Source organism: Sinocyclocheilus anshuiensis, unplaced genomic scaffold, assembly GCF_001515605.1.
Source record: "Sinocyclocheilus anshuiensis isolate Anshui unplaced genomic scaffold, SAMN03320099.WGS_v1.1 scaffold1053, whole genome shotgun sequence".
Classification (NCBI taxonomy): domain Eukaryota; kingdom Metazoa; phylum Chordata; class Actinopteri; order Cypriniformes; family Cyprinidae; genus Sinocyclocheilus; species Sinocyclocheilus anshuiensis.
The window spans coordinates 310,843-333,169 of NW_015555711.1; the positions used below are offsets into that span (position 1 = coordinate 310,843).

Consider the following 22,327-nt stretch of genomic DNA (forward strand, 5'->3'; position numbering starts at 1 on the left):
GAACGCACTACTCGCACTATTTATACTACAAACCGTCATAGAATAGTGCACAAGTACGCGATTTGGAACGCACCTTAAATTTGCAAGTGACATATTAATTTCCACCACATTTGTTTCAAGGAAGTTCAGCTTGAATCTTGAATGCTTTTGTCTTTAGATATAAGGCCTTACTTTGATGGCAATTGCATATGATGTTTTTAGGGAATCTTTGTGTTAACTGCTTAATTTCAACATTTACTAAACCATTATTAAAATCAAAAGTTGTATCTGATAATACAAATCAGATTGCCCTGAGCTAGCATTAACTAAAAATAAACAGTTGTATTTTTATTAGCTAACAATAACAGATTAATACATACTGACACAAATGTAGTGCCCTTTATTAATGTTATTTAATGCATTAAATAAAGTTTGCTAAGGGGAGTTTAAGTGTTACCCAAAACTCGATATTACATTTTATTTACTGAAAAACTTCATAATTTTAGCTCAGATTGACTGAAGCAATCAAACAGTCATCATGAAAATAAGTTTATTAAGAAAATACATGCTTTGTGTACACTGAGTTTAAATGACATGAGCCCTATGTTAATATTTTGTGAATGTTGCATCCTAATATCGTATAGCAGCAGGACACAATGTACGATGCACTCATAATGTACAGGCACAACTACAGGATCTTGATCCTTTTGCCACAGTTCAAAACAGGCTGCTCGCTGCAGAGCAAATGGGCGGAGCTTGATATCCAGCCCCTCCTCTCTTGAAACAGTGGGCAGAGCTTGACAGTCTAGTCACATCCTATCCCTAAACATAACTAGGACAAGCTCCACCCACTAGGTCCACAGATGTGGAGCTGGATGTCATTTGGCTCTGCACTTGGTTTAAAGTGATACAACAATTCTCCTCTATCAGATGACTTTGCTCCCAAATCACAGGTCATTCAGTCTCTGAGGACTATGTACAAAACTATTATACAAAATATTATACAAATCTATAAAACTCCCATTTCACCCCATTCCATAAGCAGACAACAATAACATAAGGCTGATAATGCTACCAAGTTTTCTTGTCAGTAGCCAAATCTTTTTTTTTTTCAGTGGAACTTAATACCAGCAGATCAACATTTTCCATGATAAATTATGAATCACAACGCATTGCTCACATTAGTACTTAAAGCATATACTACACAGAAGGTCTAAATAAATATTTTGACATTTCATGGTTATGATTTCTGCCCTCTCAATGGAAAAAATATAGTGTAGGTGTGAAATACAGTCACTAAATAATCTCTAAAAATAATTCTGAGCAACGACACAGATGATCAACTTTCTAATGAAAAGATGATATACAGCAAGCTTTTATAGCGTTTGTCTTTACAGTGATCTAAACTCTGTCTTACAAATGTACACTACTATTCAAAAGGTTGGTGAGATATTTTTAATCATTTTTTATGTCTCCCATAGCATTGAGCGATATGCTTCATAGTTATATCGTCCTATCGTCAGCCCATGAGATCGCCGATTTCCTATTTATTTAATTTTTAAATTACTTAGTTTCATAGCCGGAGAGTGAACAAACTCCTAAAAGGCTAAAACAGGGTTCTCACTCTTTTTCGGTGATCATTTTCCAGTACTGCAAAAAGGCCGGTATTGTTACGTTTTTAACATTTCAGTATAGACGTGGTACAGAAGTACTAATAGCCTACTTTTGATAATAATCAAAATCATTAGTAAACAAGTTACTAAATTACTGAAATACTTCTCTTAAAGTTGAACATTGGATAGAAGGTTTGGAAACACATCAGTGTTCAAACTGTCAAAAGTCAATAGAGATGCACCAATCTTGATTTTTCATGGCTGATTCCGATTTTTTACAAGCAAATTCCGATTTGTACATTTTTTTTTAAGCAAGCGATCAGATAGAATGAAAATATGACTACATGAACAAGATGTTTTTTGCTCTATTACAGGGCAAACTTTCTGTAGCCATTTAAAATTAGAGGAAACTACTGCATTTTAATCACGTTCCAATAAGGCTGGACAATAATTCAATTATCAATATATTTCGTGATTTTTTTTCAGTAACAGTGATATGATTTCCGATATTTCAGTGTTTCCCATACATTGATTTATTTGTGGCGTTTGAGTTCTTTGAATAAACATGAGTGCTGCACGTTTCAAAATCAAAACGCGGCGTGGGTGTTTAAAATAAATGTATCTCTGAAGGGAACCGACTGTCTTCAGAAAAGTTTTGATGGCATTTTCATTTGATCTGATAAAGTAGCATTTGTGAGTGGAGCTGCTTTGTGTACAGCTGTTACCGGGGAAACTGATGTTTCTGCCGCTCCAAAAGCGCCTCCTGCTGGCAGATAATGAATTTGGTATTTTCAATAACCCCGTGTCCAGCAGCATGTTTTTGTTGTTGCTCACTCTTTTTTTAGGTTTTCTGTAGCAACTCTGATCACTTTTCATATTCTTTATCCAGGCTGAAGAACTTTTGTTTCAATCTATAAGAATAATCAGAATATTAAGAATAATCAATGTTATACTGTTGTTTAAATATATTAATATTAATAAGGCGAGTCTGAAAGTCTTATGTTTATTTGACAGTGATTTCACATTTCTTGTTTGTATGAAGGCTAAATACAAACAAAAGGTTAACATTAATTTATTTGCACCATTTTTTTCTAAAATATTATATAGTTTTATAAAAGGTTTCATAGATTTGGCAAATTCATTTTTCAGAAGTTTGTATAGACATCTGTTGTGGGCGTTCTTGACAGTAATTCTGAGGCTTTTTAAAATATTGTTCATATCGATATCAGAATTATATTGTATCAACCGAAATTAAGATATATATTGTGATATAAATTTTGGCCATATCGTCCAGCCCTATGGTCCAAAGAAATATTCTACATACATAAGCAGTTTCTGATCTAATTTCAAAATCTGAAGCAAAAACAGAATGGTCTAGCTTTATCTTTGTGAAATTATGCTACATAAAAAAATATCTGCAGGAAACAAAAACAGCACACTGGTTGATTGAGAATGCAAATTTGCTCTCTGACAACAGGTGGTGCTTATGGAACAGCAGTGATACAGCATTTCCCTGGTTACCGCTGTAAACAAAACAGCACTGCGCCTAGAAAAAACTACTTTAGTATGGATAATACAGTGGCAAGATGAAAAGAAAATACCATCTAACACCGTGTCTGTTGCGAGCATGACACGGCGCGACAACTGTCGCGTCCGGTGTAGACACGGTGTAAGCTTTTATGAGTTCCCCTCAGAAATACATTCATATAAACACCCCCAATTCAATTTTATGGATTTTCTTCCAATATTTTGTGCATTGTTAACAGTGAGCTTGCTCTGCCAGTATTTTCTCCTCTTTGCGTTCGTCTTCAGCATCTCTGGCCTTTGTTAATGTCCCGGTTACAGACTTCGTAATATTTCCACACAAATGACATTTTGGAAAATGCTTGCAATACAGTTTGTGTGCAAGTCCAGAACAGTGATCGTTTGAAATAAAACAAAAGAGCTGATTGTTAGCTTGTCGCATGTTTGGAGCAGAAACTGGCCAGTTTTGATTTATGGCAGTTCGAACATTTTCTACCACTAGCATTAGGCTATTTGTTTCGGGCTTGGCTAAAAAAGATTATAATAATAATAATAATTTTCCAGGACAATTACAAGATTTTCCAGGACATTTTCCATATGTTTTCCAGGACTGAAAAATTAGTCATCAATTTTCCAGGTTTTCCAGGATGCGTGGGAACCCTGTAAAACCAGTCTAATGTTAGTGTAATCTATTAACTACATATTATATATTTTTAAGTCAAGTGGCATATGGATGTCATAAAATATGTTTAATATGACTGAATCTGTATTTAACAATCACAATTTAATAAAAACATTGTAAGCTACTAATAATGCTAACATTTCCTCAGTTATTCAAACAGCAGCTACAGAAAATGACCAAAGAACATTTACATGATCAAAAAACATCTTCAATAACTCCCGTTATAATCAGTGAAGCGTCTACACTGTATGATGAATAAATCTCTTATACTTACATTGCATATACTGTACATCTACACTTTGTTTTTATGATGAGCGAATTCGCGAATGAGCAGAATTCAGCCAACGCACGCGCACGCTCACTCAACAACAACACTCAGGTGTTTCAGCGATGACTAATCTGAATGCCTCTGATTGGCCATTGCAGTCATACAATCAACAGAATCATGTGATTGGTTATAACGCGCAATACTGTAAAAATGCAACAAAAAAAAAGATATATGACAGAACAAATAAGCACTAATATTATTTAGATAATAATAATTATAATTGTCTTGATATTGTAAAAGGCATCAGCCACAGGCGATATCTCTATCTTCGATACACGATACTATCGTCTATCGGCACAACCTTAGTCTCATAAGACCAATTTACACTGCACCGAGTACAGTACATCACCTCTCAGATGTTCTTTTGATCAATTTAATGTGTCCTTGTTAAATAAAAGTATTAATTTATTTAAAAAAAAAACTTTGAACAGTAGTGTACATGCTTTTATCTACAAAGAGTGTAGTAATCTGAGCTCCATGTAATATTTAACCAGGCTTTTTCACCCAAAACCAGCATAGAAAATGAGAAAAGGTCTACTGATACATGCAAGTGTTCCGACATGTACATTTACAGTACACCAAATCTCACTAAAACCTACAAACACTTGATTTCAAATACTTACTGTTTATCGAAAGGCAATAGTGCATTTCAGTTGTAAACACCTGCAGATTGTACCATCTGAACATCAAATTAATAGTGCTTTAAGTGCTTCTCCACATTCGTACCATTATGGGGTAAATGTATAAAAAATACATATGGCATCTTATCGATGTGACAAGGCTACTAACCATAGCATTCATTGAAGTGTAATGTTTGTGGATGACATAAAATCTCAGACCTTCTAGATTGACTCTGTCAGTCACAAAGGCAATGCAGCTGAATTCAACCCAGGTGATATGAGCCTGAGCAAAAATTCAGCTCTTCACATTCGCTTTAAAATCAATTAAAGTGTAAGGAAATTAACTGAAGACCAAACATGACTGACTGTCACAGTGCCAATTTGTCTGCGTTTTACCCATTTACAGTTCACTTATTTTTAAGCCTTGCCTGATCCAGTGACTTTTCAGATTGGCAAACCTTGTAGTGGCATTTCACAGTCATTGCAACTCGCTCAGGCCTCATCGCTTGTGGCACTGAGACTCTCTTCCTGCTCTAACCTGCTGTTAGGAGCCACAGGTGAGGTCACATTCAGGTAGCCTATCTCAGTGGACTGTGAAATGGGCACAGATGAGGAGATCTCCAGGCTCTTCACTCCAGACTCACCCACTTTGACTTTGCGAATGGCATCCAATATTCCCCATGAGTCACCGAGCCCAGGCTGGGGACTACAGCAAGATGCAATGTAAGATGTCACCATTTGTTTACGGAGAATGAAAAATGATCCCATAATGTACTGCAGCCTCATCAGAAAAATAAATCCAAAATGGCAGACGAGGCAAGAATATATACTACAGCTAAAACGTTTGGGGTCCGTAAGGTGTTTTGGAAAGAAGTAAAATAGAGTAAAACAGTAATATTCTGTTTAAGTATTAAAATGACAATTTTCTTTTTTAATATATATTTTATAGCCATTATATATTCCTGCAATTGCAAAGCTGAATTTTCAGCAGCCATTACTTTAGTCTTCAGTGTCACATGATTCTTCAGAAATCATTCTAATATATTCATTTCTTATTATTATTATCAATGTCAAAAACAGTTGTGTTGATTATTTTTGTGGAAAATGTGACATTTTCAGGATTCTTTGATGAACAGATGTTTAAAAAAAGCATTTGTTTGAAATAGAAATCTTTTGTAACAATATAAAGTGAAAGTAAATATCTTTACTGTCATTTCTGACCAATTGAATGCATTCATGCTGAATAAAATAATTAATTTCAAAAAACGTTCTTAAAGACCCCAAACTTTGCATAGACTTAAGTAATTACTTAAGTAATAGTGTTTGTTATAGCGTAATTGCTATGCATTATATAACCCCAAATTTTGTGTATTATGTATTTTTGATTGGACTAGATTTTGGAACAGAAATATTGAGTAAGTTGGAAGGCAGAAAAAAATGATATTTCTGAATTATACCTTGGAGTTGATGTCCGCAGCTGGCTATCAGGATGAGCTCCATAAGGAAACATTTTCTTGACCTCCTAAGACAGAAACGCACACAAAATTGTAGCATCGGTGCGATCCAAATCATTTAAAATGTTTATTCAAATACTAATAAAAAGAACAACTGCTAAATAAACACATACCTCAACAGTACACAGCGACTGAAGTTTTCTCAATGCGCGATCTAAAATTCCTATCTGATTGGCCAGTGTTAGAGTTTTTTCTTGCAGCTGTTTATTCTCCATCTCCAGGAATTTAACTCTAGAGAGTACAGGACAAAGAGACATTTAGCATGTTTCTGTGCTTTCCTGATAGATGCAGAAGACGACATAAGATCTTTACCTCTGCTGGATAGTAGTGGCAGTTCTCAGTCCATTATTTCCCATCTCCTCAGCTTCACTTATTCGCTGCAGAAGTTCTCGTCTCTCCAGGAGGAGCTGGTCGTTTTCTTCTGTCACAGTCCTAATCCAGTCCTTCTCCTGCTCATAGTGTAAAACACTCAAGATGAAGTGCAAGTTACGCATATAGTGTTAAAGGTCAGGTATGAAAACGCTCACTTTTTCTGAGAGACTTGTAGCAAGAGCCAGATCATTCTCTAGCTGCTGGATCCTGTGTTCATGTTGGGTGACTGTCTTCATGAAGATCTGTTTAGCTCTGCGCAACTTGGTTTTGTGCTGAGACTGTTTCTCGTTGTATCTCCTGCAGAACATGAGTTTCACCATTTCATATTAACACATTGCATGTAATATCTGTACTTTTAATCTAGTTGTACTTTTAGTCTATTTGTAGTAAGAGTGAAGGTTGGAATACACTACACAACTTTTTAAATCTCAACAGATTTTAAAACACTAGGGACCAGATTTAATAACAGAATGCGTCAGCGCAAAGTCTTTTGGCTTTAAAATATTACTGTCAGGATTTACTAAAGACACGCAGTGAAGAATTAGTGCTGAAAAGGCGTGGACAGTTATTTTTGCGCCTGACCTTATTGAATATGCATTTGTTCAAGCGCGCTCTCTCATCACCGCTGCTGCTGCGTGAATATGAGGCATCACAACACCACGGAAACCGAGGAAAAAACTGGGATTAAAGTCCAAAACCTGACTTGAAATAACCTAACAAATCAATCGTGGCTAAAGCGGTTCCATTAACGACAAATTAAATTCACACAATCTCACTAATTTGTGCACGCTTATTCGTAAGCAGACCTTAATGTCGATCATGGATCAAATGACAAACAGCGAATATATCTGTGCTGTTTAATGCATTTGAGACATTGTGTTTTCCTCAGAGCATAACTGACATGTCACAGGTATATTTTTCATCTGTAAATGTTAGAAAGTCATGCAAAAATATCCATTTTGCTGTCAGGAGTGGGCGAGACTGACGCGAGTGAACGAGCTAAACAGACTGAGCGCAATCGAATAGGAGCGCAATAATTCTGAGTAAAATATACATTTTGCTAAAACATTCCCAGAGAGAAAGGCTGCATGGCTAGAAACTAAAAAAAGAAAAAAAAAAGTCAAATAATAGTATGTGAGACAGTGGTAATATCATTATGTTGCTATTGGTCAGTAGAGGAGCTTAGCTTAGCCTGACAGTTAGCCTGCTTTAGACAAGGTTAGTTTTCCAGCATAAGTTGCCACAGTGACTAAGCTTGATCTAGGCCTATGTTAAATTTGCTTTATGGAACCAAATCATTTGACAATGAGTCAGACTAACTGAAATAAGCCTGGCTTATTCGGTTAACTTGTTTTATGAAACAGGCCTCGAGGCATTAAAAATGATCATATTTTCTCCATTGCATATTGCATCGAATCGCATTGTGTTGAATCGAATCGAATCGAAATCGGATCGCACTGCATCGTAATAGGGGTGAATTGTATCGCATCGGTAGCTGCTTCATATGTATCTTTAATGTATCGTATCGTTGGCTATGCATCGAGATGTGTATCGTATCGGCCTATGTCATGAGATGCACATCCCTAATTTGCAGGAGTTTCCCTTTCAGATGCAAAATTTATGAGAGGAGAGTATTAAAATGAATCATGCAATGTGATTTACTAACGTTTGTTCTTGTCAAATTACTGGTATTTGCGCCATTATTTAACGCCCCAAAAAAGCATATCTTAATTTTGCGCCTGAAATGGCTGCATTTGTTGTTGCTAGGAGGAGGCACCGCAGAAAACAGAGAGCATGTGGTAGAAGTGAGAGGATTTTCCACACTAATTAATTTATTTGGAATGCCAGAAGGACACATTATCCAATTTCGAACATATCCTTACGCTAATTTGCGCTGCACTTGGTATATTGCGTTGGTCATTACAGAAATGAGATGTTGCGTCTGTGTTCTTTAATTTGCGTGTTGTCAGTAAATCACCCGCAGAAAGTTCCATGCCCATCAGCAATGTTTTAGAATTGCGCTCTCACGCTAACTTGCCCTGTTTGGTAAATCTGGCCCTATGTGTCATACACTATAATGTCCACCCATTGAAGAATGATACCGGATGTTAGTGTCAAGCTGCTGAACAACCAGCTTCAGTTCCTCCTGCAGTCTCTCAGACTCATGCTGGGAAGACAGCAGCTGTTCTTCCAGCCTGTGGCAGCTCTTCTGACTGCTTCTCTGCTACAGGACACATTGGTAGTACATTGTCAAGAGCTCCTTTAGAACATCATTTCAGCAGAAGTCAGATTCAGTTTCACCCCACAAACCTCTTCTCTAGCTGTGCTAAGTTCACTCTCCTGCACCTGCAGCCGCGTCTCCAGCTCTTGTGTGCGATGAGACATCTCTGAGTTTTTGCGTGTCAGAGTCGCCTCCTTCACCCGCAATGAGCGCACCTGCTGCTGGAGTTCCTCATCTTTCTGCTCAAGTAGTTTCCTGTCAGGAAACACAGAAGGTCATCTTAATTAATTAATTGATTACTAAAAAGGACGTTTGACTCAGGACTAAGACTAAGACTACATTTAAAAACACCTGCCAAAATGAACACTACTTGTGACACAGTGACCTGTCTGACCTCTGTAGTTGCTCCTCTTGCAGTCGGGCTCGGAGGGCAGACAGGTTATCAGACATGTCTCTGGTGTCTCTCTCCAGTTTGCTGGTCTCTCCCGCTCTGGCCTCCTCCAGACGCAGCTGGTGCAGCGTGTTCTTCAGTTGCTGCTGCAGTTCTACAACCTGCAAAGATGTTAAATTAACATGTTCTTCATAACTGCTATACTACCGAAGTTTTTCAATCTGCTGTAATCACACACCTTCTTGTCAGCAGCGATCACACGTGCTCTCTCTGAATTAAGCTCCTCCATCAAGCTGCTGTTAGTCTGTCGGTTCTGAGCGCTTCTGGCCACCTCCAGCTCCAGATCTCTGACCCTCTGCTGGAGTCTCTCCAGCTCTGCCACATGTCCTGCTGCGCTCCCCTCCAGCTGGGCTACTTTGGCCTGGGCCTGCTTCAGCTCTGCACACAGCTATCAGGAGCAGAAACATAAGGTTTCTGAGCATTAAAATCAACAAAACAACGTTCATACATTTTAAGTGTAACTTTAGTGTCCGAATACTTTTTGGCACCTGGCACAACTTCTTTGCATGTTTTTTTTACCTTGATCTTCTCCTGGTCTAGCAGTGCATTGTGTCTCTTAAGGTCTAGATTTTTCTCTCTCTCATAGCGTAGCTCTCGCTCTGCAGAAGTGAAAAGATGCTGGGTTCTCTGAAGGTCCTGTCTCAGCTGTTTGTTCTCCTCTCCCTTCTGTTGTAGGAGTGAGTCTTGAGCCTGTGGATAACCACATTTTGGTCACGTTATGCATGGCAAAAAGGTAGAACATTAAAAAACAATAGTGTTATAATTAAATTATGCAGGTTCTAAGAATGTTTTGTGCATGAATAAAAGTAAAAATGAATGTGAATATGTTTGTGTGGGTGTATGAGTGACTGGAGAACAGGACTGACCTTAGCCCGGGCCTGAGCTTCACTGATCTGGGCCTGCAGGGCCAGCTGGTGTTGGCCGGCCAGCTGTCTCTCCTCCTCCAGGGTGGAGTGTAGCTTACTCATCTCTGACTTCACACAGGCCAGCTAGAGGAGCAGCACATAATGTTTACACATGATTCCAGCAAATACTACCGTTTAAAAGTTTGGGTCAATAAAAAAATATATATTTTTAAGTTGACTTTTAAAAAGAAGGTAAAAAAATTCATGAAATGTGAAATTTGTTACTGTGTTCTTATAGTTATTATTTTGGAATAAATGTAGACATACTTCAACAAAACTAATTTGATTAGATTCATACTTGGTCTTAATAAATAGAACAATTAATTGTAAATGTAAAAATAGGGATATCATTTTATTTTGATAATTTTCTTTAATAGTGTAGTATTGTTTATTTAAGCTGAAAAAATGGAAACATCAAGTTGGTACATGAATTAACAATGGATTAAAAAAACATTAAAAATGAAATAATGAAAAATAATAATAATATCATTTTAGAACACATATTAGAGAAGAATGATCACCAGCCTAGATCTCCCAAAAAAAAAAAAAAAACCGGGGCCAATCATTCATTGTTGAAGAAACACCTTATAAAGTAGCCTTACCTGACAATGTCCATCATCCTCTGCAGTGGGCTTGCGGTTGGCCATGTGCTCCTGTGATGCTCTGGGCATCTGCTCTCTAGCATACTGGAGCTGCTGTTTGACATGCAGGAGCTCCAGACTGAGTCTCTCCCTCTCACCGTCAGTCTGAAGCCTCTCATGGGCTTTCTCGCTGAGCTCCTTCTGTAGCTGCATCACATGCCTGCGTTTCTCCATCAGCTCATCCCTATCACAGAGGCCCAAAACATCTTACAGCATGCTTTCTACAGAGACCTGGAGCTTATATTGAAGATGGGATAATGTCAGCTATATTGGACAAAAGACATTGCTATACCGAGACGAAAAAGGAGGAAAACAGTGATGTATCTGTGACAGGGTGTCTTACCTTAAAGTGTTGTGCTCCTTCTCCAGTCGAGTCAATTCTGTTCTCAGCTTGTCCACCATAGAATTAAGCTCTGCCACCTGTCCCCTGCTGTCTCTCAGGTCCTCTTCGGCCTGGCTGTTCTCTGTCTGAAGGGTCAGGTTGTCCTGGAGTCGTGTCTGAGCACGCTCCAACTGGGCCACCTGCAGAGTACAAACACAGCCTCAGTGAGTATTTACAAGCTATGGGAATTATATCTGAGCATTCTAACAACAAATGGATTGCATTCTTTGCAATATAACCCTATAATTTAGTGGCCTTCATTTATATTACCTTTTCTTCCAAAATTCCCTTTTCTCCTTTAATCTGTGTGAGGTTCTTGTTAAGTGTCTTTCCTTGTCGACATTCCACCTCTAGTCTCTGGACTGCCACACGTAATTTCTTAAGCTCCTCATGATCTCTTTGCATGACCTGTCCACAAAATAACCATGTGGCATTTATGGTTTCAGATCACTTAACAAATGCATAGTGCTATATGAACGATGAACAAATTTCCAGGACTTCAAACTGTGTATTTTATGATGAGTCATGTGTGGCAATGACATTACCTCTTTTTCCGTCTTGAGAGCAGCCTTGGCTACAGATAGATCCACCTCCAGCTGTTTCCTCCAACCTTTTTCTTCAGCAAGACGTCCCTCGAGGAACTTAAGTCTTTCTTGAATGCTCTCGCTTAGCTTTAGATTAAAAGATAATGAAAATATCATTTATCCTACCCTACCACACAATTAGAGGGTACAGGTCAGGGACTTTTTCAATGTGTCTTAACCTTTACCTCAGAGTCAGTCCCACGAACCTGATCTTCTTCTTTCTTCTCAAGTTTCTTACTATTTCTCTTACTCAGTTCTTCCTCAATGCTTTTAATCTAGAACCAAAATCAGTCAGTCTCTACATTCAGCTGTTTACTTATCAAATTTAGCCCAATGTGGACGGATAAAAACGCACCTTTCTCTGTAACCCCTCTATCTCACACTCATGTCGCTCCCGCTCCTCTTTCGCTGCATTCTGCGCCTCCCCCAGCAGCGCCTCCAGCTCCTCATTCCTCTCCACCAGCTCCTCATGCTCACGCTGCTGCTTCTGCAACCTCCTCTCCAGCTCTCGCAGACGACTGTCCTTATCTTCAGACTCTCTCCGACACCTGCCATCATAAAACTGCCATATCAGCATCTTTAAAGAGTGGAAGCAATGACATGTAGAACTTTTAGTACTATAAAAGAAGACAAAGCGTCACCTTTTATGGAGTATCTCATCCTCTACATCCAGTGATGGATCAGGATTGACATTATTCCCAACACCCTGAGCATTCGGAAGAAAAAAGCATTCGGAAGGCTCTCAAAGGAAACTATTCAAATATTAAATTACCTGTGTCATGTAATATATGCAAACTAGTGCTTTTAAGACTGTAATAGTATGAATATCTACCTGTGTAGAGTGTATTTTATTGTGTTGTAAAGGTACGCTGATCCCTTGATCCAAGTTCAGCTTTGATTGTTCAACCTGTGGCACACCCAACATGGCAAATTATATCTGTTCCGTGTTTGCAAATAAGACTACCTTACAGGTAGTGGCACTAAAACTACAATTCTGAAAACAAGTATTCTTGCCAGTTTAAGAAGAGTCCTCCTCTCTGTGTCCAGGGAACGAACTCTATCCCTCAGCACACGAATCTCACTATCCAGTCTTTCATTGCGTTCCTTGGCCTTCTGCAGCTCCACCATATCTGTCAAACATTGGGATTACAACCAATACACATCATTTGAAATGTTTTTATGGTTCGTTCTGTCTTTATGTACAGCACTGTCATTTTTTATAAATAAACTTGAATATAGTCATAAACCGTGAGCAAATGTGAGAAGTTTTTAAAGAGACACGTGATATCTTGCTGCAGTATCAGACACAATCTCACCACACTGTTTAAGCTTGTCCACTTCCTGTTTCAACTGCTCCACTTCCTCCCCAGTTTTCTGCAGGTCAGGTACTGAAATGAAAATTTTGTTCTGAGTTTACATTACGCGCTAAGGCAAAATAGCAAACAAAATTCTAAAACTAGATTTTTACATTTTCTAAAGATGACTTGAGATGAGTGATGCTTACTCATGTCAATGTGAATGGGGTCTTCTGTATGGCTTTTTTTTTAGTGGAAAATAATAGTCTAGTTCCTTAAAAAAACAATAATTACTAAGGAGGCACAATATATTAGAAACTGTTTTTTTTTGTATAGGCATCAATTAATATTCAATATTTAATTGCTTACTTTCATTACTTCTATTTTTACATTTAGATTACGTTACCGATACTGTAGTCTAATGCTTATTTAAAACGTATTTTAAAATAACTACTCTGTTAAATGTAATCTTTAACAAATCTCAAAATTAAATTTCATTTTTATACTGTACATATTATAATGTTGTGATGCTTACATTCACATGTTGCAACAACAAAAAAATGCTGACAAATTTTTAGGGTTTTTATCTTTTTATTTACACTACCGTTGAAACATTTGGGGTCGGTAAGATTTTGAAAGAAAGAAATTGGCTCTTTTATTTCGAAAGTACACATTACATTGAGCAAAAGTGAGAGTAAAGACATGTGTAATGTTTCAAAATATTTCCATTTCAAATAAATGCTTTTAAACTTTCTATTCATCAAAGAATCCTGAAATTTTAAAAATGTAGTTGCCACAAAAACACTGCTTTCATCATTGATAATAATAAGGGGTTTTTGAGCACCAAATCAGCATATTAAAATGATTTCTGATGGATCATGTGACACTGAAGACTGGAGCAATGGCTGCTGAAAATTCAGCTTTGCAATCACAGGAATAAATTACATTTTAAAGTATATTAAAATAGAAAACCGTAATTTCAAATTGTAATAATATTTCACAATGTTACTATTTTATCTATATTTTAGATTTTTTTTTAAATGCATCCTTAAGAGACTTAAAAAAAAGAAAAAGAAAAACCATTTGTACCCAAAACCCCAAACTTTTGAATGGTACTATATGTATGCTACAATAGTATAGAAGTATACTATAGAATTTTATTATATCAGTCATTTATCAGTTATCTGGCATAACGTGAAAATAATTATAATCAGCTTACTGACATCAGCCAGAATTTTACTACCACAACATCACTAATAATTACCATTAGCGCTATAATCTGAAGCCTGCATTTACTTACCACACAAGTTTTGGACCTTACGAGCGAGATCTAGTTCATCCGTCAGGTGGCGAATCTCTTTATGTGCCATAGCAAGACGACTCGATGCCTCTTCCAGATCCCTCTCCAGCCTCTGGCGCTCTGTGCATTCTCTATTGAGTTCTTCACTGTGGCCCTACAGGGGACAGAGCTTTCAGTGAGACATAAACCTGGTTTCACTGGCTGGTCAAGCAAGGAGCATGTCAGCATCCATGCGTTTTTAACATGCATAAGCCACAGAACACAGGTGAAGCTGAATGTGGATCATGTTCCAGTGTGAACAGAGTTTAATATGCACCTGCTCCCTTATAACCATCAGAAGCAACTGCATCAAGGGGACAACCAGCCTCTGGTTAGTAACCACCCTGAATGAAAGGGGTCCATAGTGCTGTTAGGGTCCAGAGTGAAAATAAGAGGAGTTAATGTGATCATGCTAAGCTCAGCATGTGAGAAGATATCGTTATTCTCTGCTTTGTGTTCAACCAAGGCATGCATTATTTCATGAGGTGACCATGGAGCTGCCCTAATCTGCTTAAGGACAATAATTATCCTGTCTAGGACAATATGGAAAGTTCCATCTCTCTTGATTTACATTTCTGTCATGCCTTTTTTATGACATGTATGGAAACCTACAGGAAGGTTCTGTGCTCTTAGTGTAGCCCTGCGCACACCAAAGAACTTCCTCCAAGGACTTTGAACTGATGATTCCTGTCCATTTAAGCGAGGAACAAAGAATCGGGAGAAATTATGATGCAGAACATATCAAGAGATGGACAATGAAACAATTAAATATAGATAAATGGGATATGACTTCAACACGCTGCTTTTGAAGTTGCTTTCTGCTCATGTGACACTGAGATCTTCTCACCTTATTCATGTTTTCCTTTTGCTGCCTGAGTTCCTCTTCCCATGTGTGACGCATATGATCCAGCTCTTCCTGATTTCCATAAGAGAGGAGATATTAAAATGACCACAAAACTAATGAGCCTCAACTGAGGCATTACTATTAAGAGAAGGCTCCACATTTTAACACGTATATTTCTTATTCAATATTATCATATTAATATGTAAATTTTTTGGATTTGCCATTTCATTCAAGTTATACATTTTATCAGAATGCTGATGTTGCTATAGGCACATTTGGCTGATTTCACAGCTAGCATTTTCTGTATCCTAAATAAACTTTAGATATTATAATGGTCAACCTGTTGACCTACACTTTTATGAAAACTGATATAAAGTTGTATTTCTCATAGTACCTGCAGATGCACCTCTCTGAGGTTGCCAGTGAGGGTCTGGGTGTCCAGTTTTCTTTCCGCAGCCTCCAGTCTCTCCAGGAGAGTGACTCTCTCCACCAGCAGATAGGCCACCTGCTCACTGGCACTGCTCTGACTGATCTCTGCTAGACCCTCCTGCTCCAGCATCTCCACCACCTCCTTACACTGGGAGTCTGTCACATACAAACATGACTAAAGACCACTTACTGGACTATAAGGACATTGTGCAGAATGCTAGGGCTATGCTCTTAATGGAATACTAGTGTACTACATATTGCATACAGTGCAGAATGCATTAAATACCACAAACTATTTTTTAATCACCTCAGAAATATAATTATTTTGCATTTTTTGTCTAATTCTAAGTAAAATATTAATAATAATAATAATAATAATAAATAAATACGATTACATTAAAAAAAAAAGTTAATTGGAAAAAAGTCAAATAAAAACAACTTTAAATATACAATGAAAAACTTAAAAAAATATATAAAAAAATAATGAAAATGAGAAATACTGCTAATAACTGAAATAAATTAAGTTTAAAGGCCTGTTCACACCAAAGATGATAACTATCACAATAACTATAATAATCGTTCTAATTCTAGAGGGAATAGGAAAGTGCATACCATAACTATAATGATAATGAGACAAAGGAACAATGATTTTTTTTTCCAGCTGATGAATGACAAAAAATTTCACAACCAATCAGAATCCACCGATTTTTAAGAGCTTAGGCATTTAAAGCAACAGACAACATTACTGCAGTGTGTAAAATAATCAGAACATTCATGTCTGTTGGTGTATTCACTAACATGCTGTAGCTATTGTTATAGTTATTTTTATAGTTATTGTTCTTGGTGTGAACAGGCCTTGTTGAAGTTGAAGTACTAAAAATAACTAAAACTGAAACAAAAATCAATCAAAAAAGAGAAATATTAAAAAAACTAAAAAAAGAAAATATAAATGGGAAGAAATTAATAAAAATGACACGAGAATTTAAAATTATTGAAACAAACTAAAGTTAAAATTAAAATATAAAAATAAAAGCAAATTCAAAATATTAATAAATACTTTTAATATATTCATAAACAATATAAATACTACTAATATTATGTAAATGATATTAAAATAATACTGGTAAAAACATCTTAACACTTGAATGTCAGATCAAATGAGAGAAGAAAATTGTGGCTGATATTACTTCCAGATCCAGGTCCAGCCAAGCACATTGCATTGTGGGATACAGTATTCTACACAGCACACTCTATAATATACTGTACATTTGACAAATGTAGTAGCTGATCTATGAGTTCTTTGTATACAGAACATTTACATACTGTGTACACTGCAGAATACTGTATGCATACTTATATTTAGTACACAAATATACATAATGCAGAAATAGTATGAGTAACATGCAACCAAACTACTCACTGACCAAACTTAGACCACATTCTATTTTATTTATAAGTATGTAAAAACCAATACGAGTTCAAACTCACCCTGTTGGTGTTTCATTAGGGCGAGCTCAGCACGGAGTTGTTCGCTGTCACGTTCGTACTCCCCTGTGTGAGATTCCCGCTCCTCCAGCATGTTTCGAATATGCTCCACGTAATTTTCCACCTTGAAAAAACCCATCAAACAACCACACAGCACAGCAAAAGCATTAGCTACAGAAGCAGTGTGTTTTGGTCAGGAAACTGTGGTCATGTTACAGTGTTGATGAGGGAGACCATCATTAGCTATTCTTTAGGGTGGGAGGATGCCCGGCCTGCCATCTGCTGGCTCACCTCTCTCATCTCGCTGGCCTGCTGTGTGCGTAAAGTCTGCAGGTCTTCAGTGGCTGCGCTCAGGCTGCCCTCGCTGCGCTGGAGCAAAAGCCACAGGTGCAGCTCACGCTCCTCTGCTGGAGCCTCAGGGGACACACCGTCCCTCTGCAAGCGGAGGGTGAGCTCGTCCAGCTCCTTTTCCTTAGGAGGAAACAAAACAATGAGCCTTTTTTTTTTCTTGATGAGGCCTGGATTACCCGACACCGTCTTCAACACTCTGTCACCAGCACATCTAATTGCTCAGTGTTAAGTACGTCTCAAAAGGTGCCTACTATCTCACTATACTGTCTCATTAAGCAGCGTTTCTTAAATGGGGGGTTGGGATCCACTGGGAGGCCTTTAAACTTCTAAAGGTGCTGCAAAATGTTTTAGAATGAAAATGAATTACATTTTATTCAAATCTGTATTTTGCATGTAGATCAGCAGTTCTCGACAACTGCAAACCTCAGCAAACTTCCAAGTGGGGCCTCAAGATGCTTAAGATGATTTAAAATAAGACAAAACAAGAATTTAAATAAGCTAAAACAACTATAAATCAAGATGAAAACTGACATTGTATTTTTAATTTCAATTATTTTCCTCAACAACTATAAGTATATAACCAGGGTTCCCACAGCCAAGGAAAACCTAGATATATGAGGAAATTTTAAACGGGAGATTTCTAGACTAGGAAAAGATAAAAAAATTCTTAAAATCATAAAGTCATGGAAATTTCTATAATGAATATCTATTTTTAGATTAAGTGCTAAATATTTGTATATTTATATGTTATAAATAATAGAAATAAAAGAAACTTCAATATAATTTGAATATAGTTCTTGTATTGGCAGTGTAATTAAAAAACAAGCAGCTTATTACAGTGTTATTACAGCAGAAGTGCCAGAAATATCTTAGCCTACATGGGTGGCCTTCGAATATTGTCATTGACAAATGGGGGCCTTGGAGTCAAAAAGGTTGAAACTTTCTGTAATATAATTTAAACAGAGATGCAAGAAGACCTTGGGGTTACAAAAGATTGAGAATTACTGTCATAACGTTATTTCATTATATGTATTAATAAAGTACATAGTATTACACCTGTTGAAATTAAAAACAACTGCCCCTATAAGTCTATTTTTTTTTTTTTGTATGTCAACATAACTACCATTAGTCATCAAGCATATTGCATGATCTTCATTAACTAACATTTCATGCGTATGTCATATTTATAAACATAAAAAAGACGACACCATACCTCTCTTTTTTCCATGGCCGTGTACAGCTCAACTGGAGTCCGAGCATCACATGCAAATTAGCCAAGCGTTTTTATGGGAACAAAGTTTAGATTGTGGTTTCCTGCATTTGCCTCCGCCCATGTCAGTCTCTGGACTAATCATCACTTTATTGTAAAAGAAAAGAAAAGTATAAAACATAACTCAACGTGTTCCTGAAGTTTGCATGCCTTTAAGTTTAACACAATACAGCTAAAGTAACAACCTTTGACAACACTGCAACTGTAAAAAAAAATGACTAACGTTACACGTGATCTTCTGCATAATCCATTATCATCCGTTATTAAATGTTTCTCTCACATATTCATAATTTATCTGCGGTCACGGGTGTATTTGACAAGAATAATGTTGCTTCGGGCTCAACAGGCTTTTTTACTGCAACATAAAAAGTTTCCTAACCCAAGCACAGTCCAGTCCGCTAACTTTGGCTAGCGGGCTAGTTCGCAGGTATTAAGCACGAGCTTCTTTTCATATCCTCCAGACGCCTGTTAAAAATAAAACAAATTACGACTGTCGTTGTCCTTCAAGATCGATTTGAAACAGTTAATGATGTCGGTCTGTTTACAAATATTGATGCAACAGTAGAGTGCTCTCCTCTCCTGAGGCCTACCAAGTGTTTTGTTGCAGCTGCTTCGCAGTAGCTTGTACTGAGCGCCTAGGCAACGGGTTAAACCATTACGGACAAACAGGGAGAGAAGGATGCGCTGAGAAGTTGAGGTTTCACGTTAGTCCAGCAGATGGCGGTGTTTGCTCTATAAATCAGTAAGCAACCGAAAAATAAAGTGTAGATCTAGTACTGAATGACTTAACTGTTCGATTAATATTGTTCTATTAAAATAAAGTAAGTCATACATTTTATAGACTATTATTCATAATAATTCACATCGATACGCTACCTGTCAAAGACTGGAAAAATCAAGATGTTTTCCAAGGCTGCATTTATTTAATAAAAAAAAAACAATACTAAAAAGTGTTAATTAATTTTACAATTTAAAAGAAATGTTTTCTATTTTAATATATTTAAAAATGTAATTTATTAATGTGATGACAAAGCTGAATTTTCAGCAGTGTTCAGTGTCACATGCATGATCCTTCAGAAATCTAATATGCTATCATTTTTAATTGTAATTTTCAGAAGCATAAGAGACTTTCTTTCATCTTAATTATTCTCTATATCTATCTATCTATCTATCTATCTATCTATCTATCTATCTATCTATCTATCTATCTATCTATCTCTCTCTCTCTCTCTCTAATCTCAGGTCTGCAATAACCCTTATTTCTTTAATGCAGTATCAGCGTGAATTAAAATAAGAGAACTGGAGTCACATGTATAAAATATTTATTTATTAAAGTAAATTAAAAGTGGGTGGCATGCTGTAAATTATTACCTCTATGTCTAAACTAAAACAAACATTAAAAAGGTTTTTTTACATTTATACACTGGGTAAGTGTTAAATCTAAATATCAATATTTAACACTAGATCAAAAAGATTTAAAGTGAAGGAATTGGGCATTCGTTTATGGCACAGTATTTTGCATGTCATTCCATAACAGAAGCATAAGAGCTTTTATATGATGGAAGTCCTCATATGTGTAAAGCCAGACATAATATACAGTGTGCTTGCACAGTCAGACAAACATTTTATATTATCCACCAGCTGCATTAATTTCCATGTTTAGTTCAGCCCTGTTTTTCCACTCTTAATTAAAATTACATTAAAATTACAAAGTACAGATTTTAATTGAAGAATAAGAAAATGCAGAAAAAATAAAACAAACAACATTTCATTGCAAACAAGTCCTTACATATCTAGGTTTTTTTTATACAACAGGCATGTTTTTCTAAAAGAATGTGCTTTCCTGAGTGCATAAAGTTAATAAAACACATTGTTTAATGTAGTAAAAAAATACCTCATTATCATGGATTTACAATGAAATTGAATAATGTAAATTGAGCAGTTTTTTCAAGCTCATTCACTTTCTCCCAACATCACAGGGCAACATTTTTTCTGTGGTATCTGAAATTTGCCAGATAATCACCGAAGTCTCATAACAACACACTCTCTGCCCTCATTTTCTGGTGATAGTGCAGCTTTTGAGCTCATAGAAGAGAACATACGCCTGATTGGACTGAAGCTTCTCCTCTATTATTTCACCAACACTGTGAAAAAACAGAGCATTAATGTATACACATTTTCCTATTTTTATATACTTTATTACTATAAAATATCCTAACATCATCAAACAAACAAATAATATAATTTGTCTATATTATCTCTAATAGGAGCAAATTACTATTCTTGTATATCGTGTGAGAAAACTGGCCTTTAAATACCATTATTTTATTTAAAAACAAAGGTCAGACAAAAAACTGCACACACCATGAGTCATTATAGTAGCACCAGCACTCCTCCTCTCGACATGCAGCCGTGTAGTGTCCCATATTTACTGTGCCTGAATGATTGCATACTGCATAAAGATCATACAGCACTGGACCTGAAAGCAAACACTCAGTAACATTTCATACACCTCTGCACATAACAATAACCAAAATTTATAATGCGCATGATACTTATTCAGATATTAACATCTCACCACAGTCAACAGGTCCAAATGGCCCTAAATCCAGCCCATTCAGAGGGAAAGAAACTGGCACTGTGCTCTTTGAGATTGAGTACCTTGACATGGCAAATCGATTTAAGTCTGCGATGGGAAGTTAAGTCAATGTACCTTTTGTAAAGCATGTACTTGGTCACAAGACCTTACACTTACTGCTCCACACCACAGATAATCACCATCTGACTAACTGAAAAGGATACGTATTACGAGGATTCTAGGGAACCTTTGGATGGTCAGTCTCTTTGTGCTCTCAGTGCGACGGTTACACCGCTCACACATCTAAGAAACATACACATCCATGGGCATCAGTAGAATTGACCATTTTAAATGCAAGCAAAAACTGGCCATGCTTTTCACTCGCTGGTGAGTTTTCTTGATCAAGTTTTTCCTCTTGTGAAAAGAGGTCTAGACACTCTCTCAGTGTGACGGTTCGTCCAATATCACTCTTCTGCAATACACACAAACAAAAATGATGATGACACATCATCCGCACAATGCCAGAAGGTGAGGACAGGGCCTGGGAGTGTTACCTTTGGGATGGGGAGTGACAGGTCACAAAACACGTCAAAGGTGTTGGAGTAATGGGAGCAGACTGAACAGTGCAAGGAACTGCGCAGCTGACCGGAGAACAAATCTGTGACAGAAGTGAAAAATATTTGAGCACCAGGTGCACCAGGATTTAAAATGGACAGAAGTAAACAAAAAGAAAAAAAAGAATGGGTTTATTTTTTATTGTATTTACTAAATAATCAATAGACTCATTAATCATTAATATACACACTCACATATAAAATGAAATAAAAAAAAATCTATAAAATCCAGAAATGTATTGAAAGTTTAATGGTCAAATGGTTCTGCATACTAAAAAAAAAAAAAAAAACCGAAAGAATGAATAA

At 36.8% G+C, this 22,327-nt stretch overlaps 2 protein-coding genes across 4 annotated transcripts in view; both read right to left on the reverse strand.

Moving 5' to 3' along the window:
* Nucleotides 1–4,549: 4,549 nt before the first annotated feature.
* Nucleotides 4,550–19,441, reverse strand: LOC107672059 (coiled-coil domain-containing protein 30-like). 3 transcript variants are annotated; one of them, XM_016465153.1, is made up of 29 exons: nucleotides 19,209–19,441; nucleotides 18,773–18,916; nucleotides 17,500–17,679; nucleotides 17,212–17,332; nucleotides 15,689–15,879; nucleotides 15,298–15,366; nucleotides 15,063–15,137; nucleotides 14,412–14,565; nucleotides 13,133–13,204; nucleotides 12,831–12,946; nucleotides 12,649–12,723; nucleotides 12,458–12,522; nucleotides 12,172–12,364; nucleotides 12,002–12,091; nucleotides 11,778–11,903; nucleotides 11,503–11,640; nucleotides 11,194–11,372; nucleotides 10,812–11,034; nucleotides 10,171–10,293; nucleotides 9,824–9,994; nucleotides 9,483–9,692; nucleotides 9,248–9,405; nucleotides 8,943–9,108; nucleotides 8,735–8,856; nucleotides 6,788–6,929; nucleotides 6,573–6,709; nucleotides 6,374–6,491; nucleotides 6,204–6,268; nucleotides 4,550–5,452 (listed from the first exon to the last, which is right to left on the reverse strand). In XM_016465153.1, the coding sequence occupies exons 2-29, from the start codon at nucleotides 18,785–18,787 to the stop codon at nucleotides 5,239–5,241; spliced, it is 3,708 nt and encodes a 1,235-aa protein (XP_016320639.1). In that variant the 5' UTR covers nucleotides 18,788–18,916; nucleotides 19,209–19,441; the 3' UTR covers nucleotides 4,550–5,238. The 3 variants fall into 3 exon arrangements, with proteins under 3 accessions (XP_016320639.1, XP_016320638.1, XP_016320637.1); XM_016465152.1 differs by lacking the exon at nucleotides 15,063–15,137 and having other exon boundaries at nucleotides 19,318–19,441; XM_016465151.1 differs by lacking the exon at nucleotides 15,063–15,137.
* Nucleotides 19,442–20,180: 739 nt separating this feature from the next.
* LOC107672065 (ubiquitin carboxyl-terminal hydrolase 21-like) overlaps nucleotides 20,181–22,327 on the reverse strand; it is a 5,982-nt gene continuing 3,835 nt past the window's right edge. Inside the window, exons 8-13 of the mRNA XM_016465164.1 lie at nucleotides 21,962–22,065; nucleotides 21,793–21,879; nucleotides 21,632–21,710; nucleotides 21,408–21,515; nucleotides 21,194–21,308; nucleotides 20,181–20,973 (exon numbers count right to left, since the gene is read on the reverse strand). Of these exons, the coding sequence (XP_016320650.1) occupies nucleotides 20,883–20,973; nucleotides 21,194–21,308; nucleotides 21,408–21,515; nucleotides 21,632–21,710; nucleotides 21,793–21,879; nucleotides 21,962–22,065 (584 nt within the window). The 3' untranslated portion in view covers nucleotides 20,181–20,882. The remainder of the gene's footprint in view (nucleotides 20,974–21,193; nucleotides 21,309–21,407; nucleotides 21,516–21,631; nucleotides 21,711–21,792; nucleotides 21,880–21,961; nucleotides 22,066–22,327) is intronic.

Excerpts from the sequence above, each read along its gene's own strand:
- LOC107672059 (XM_016465153.1), bottom strand. Across the intron at positions 14,566-15,062 it reads TAAGAGCACAGAACCTTCCT|GGCCACAGTGAAGAACTCAA; the intron begins GTAGGTTTCCAT and ends TGTCCCCTGTAG. Across the intron at positions 9,693-9,823 it reads TAGACCAGGAGAAGATCAAG|CTGTGTGCAGAGCTGAAGCA; the intron begins GTAAAAAAAACA and ends TGCTCCTGATAG.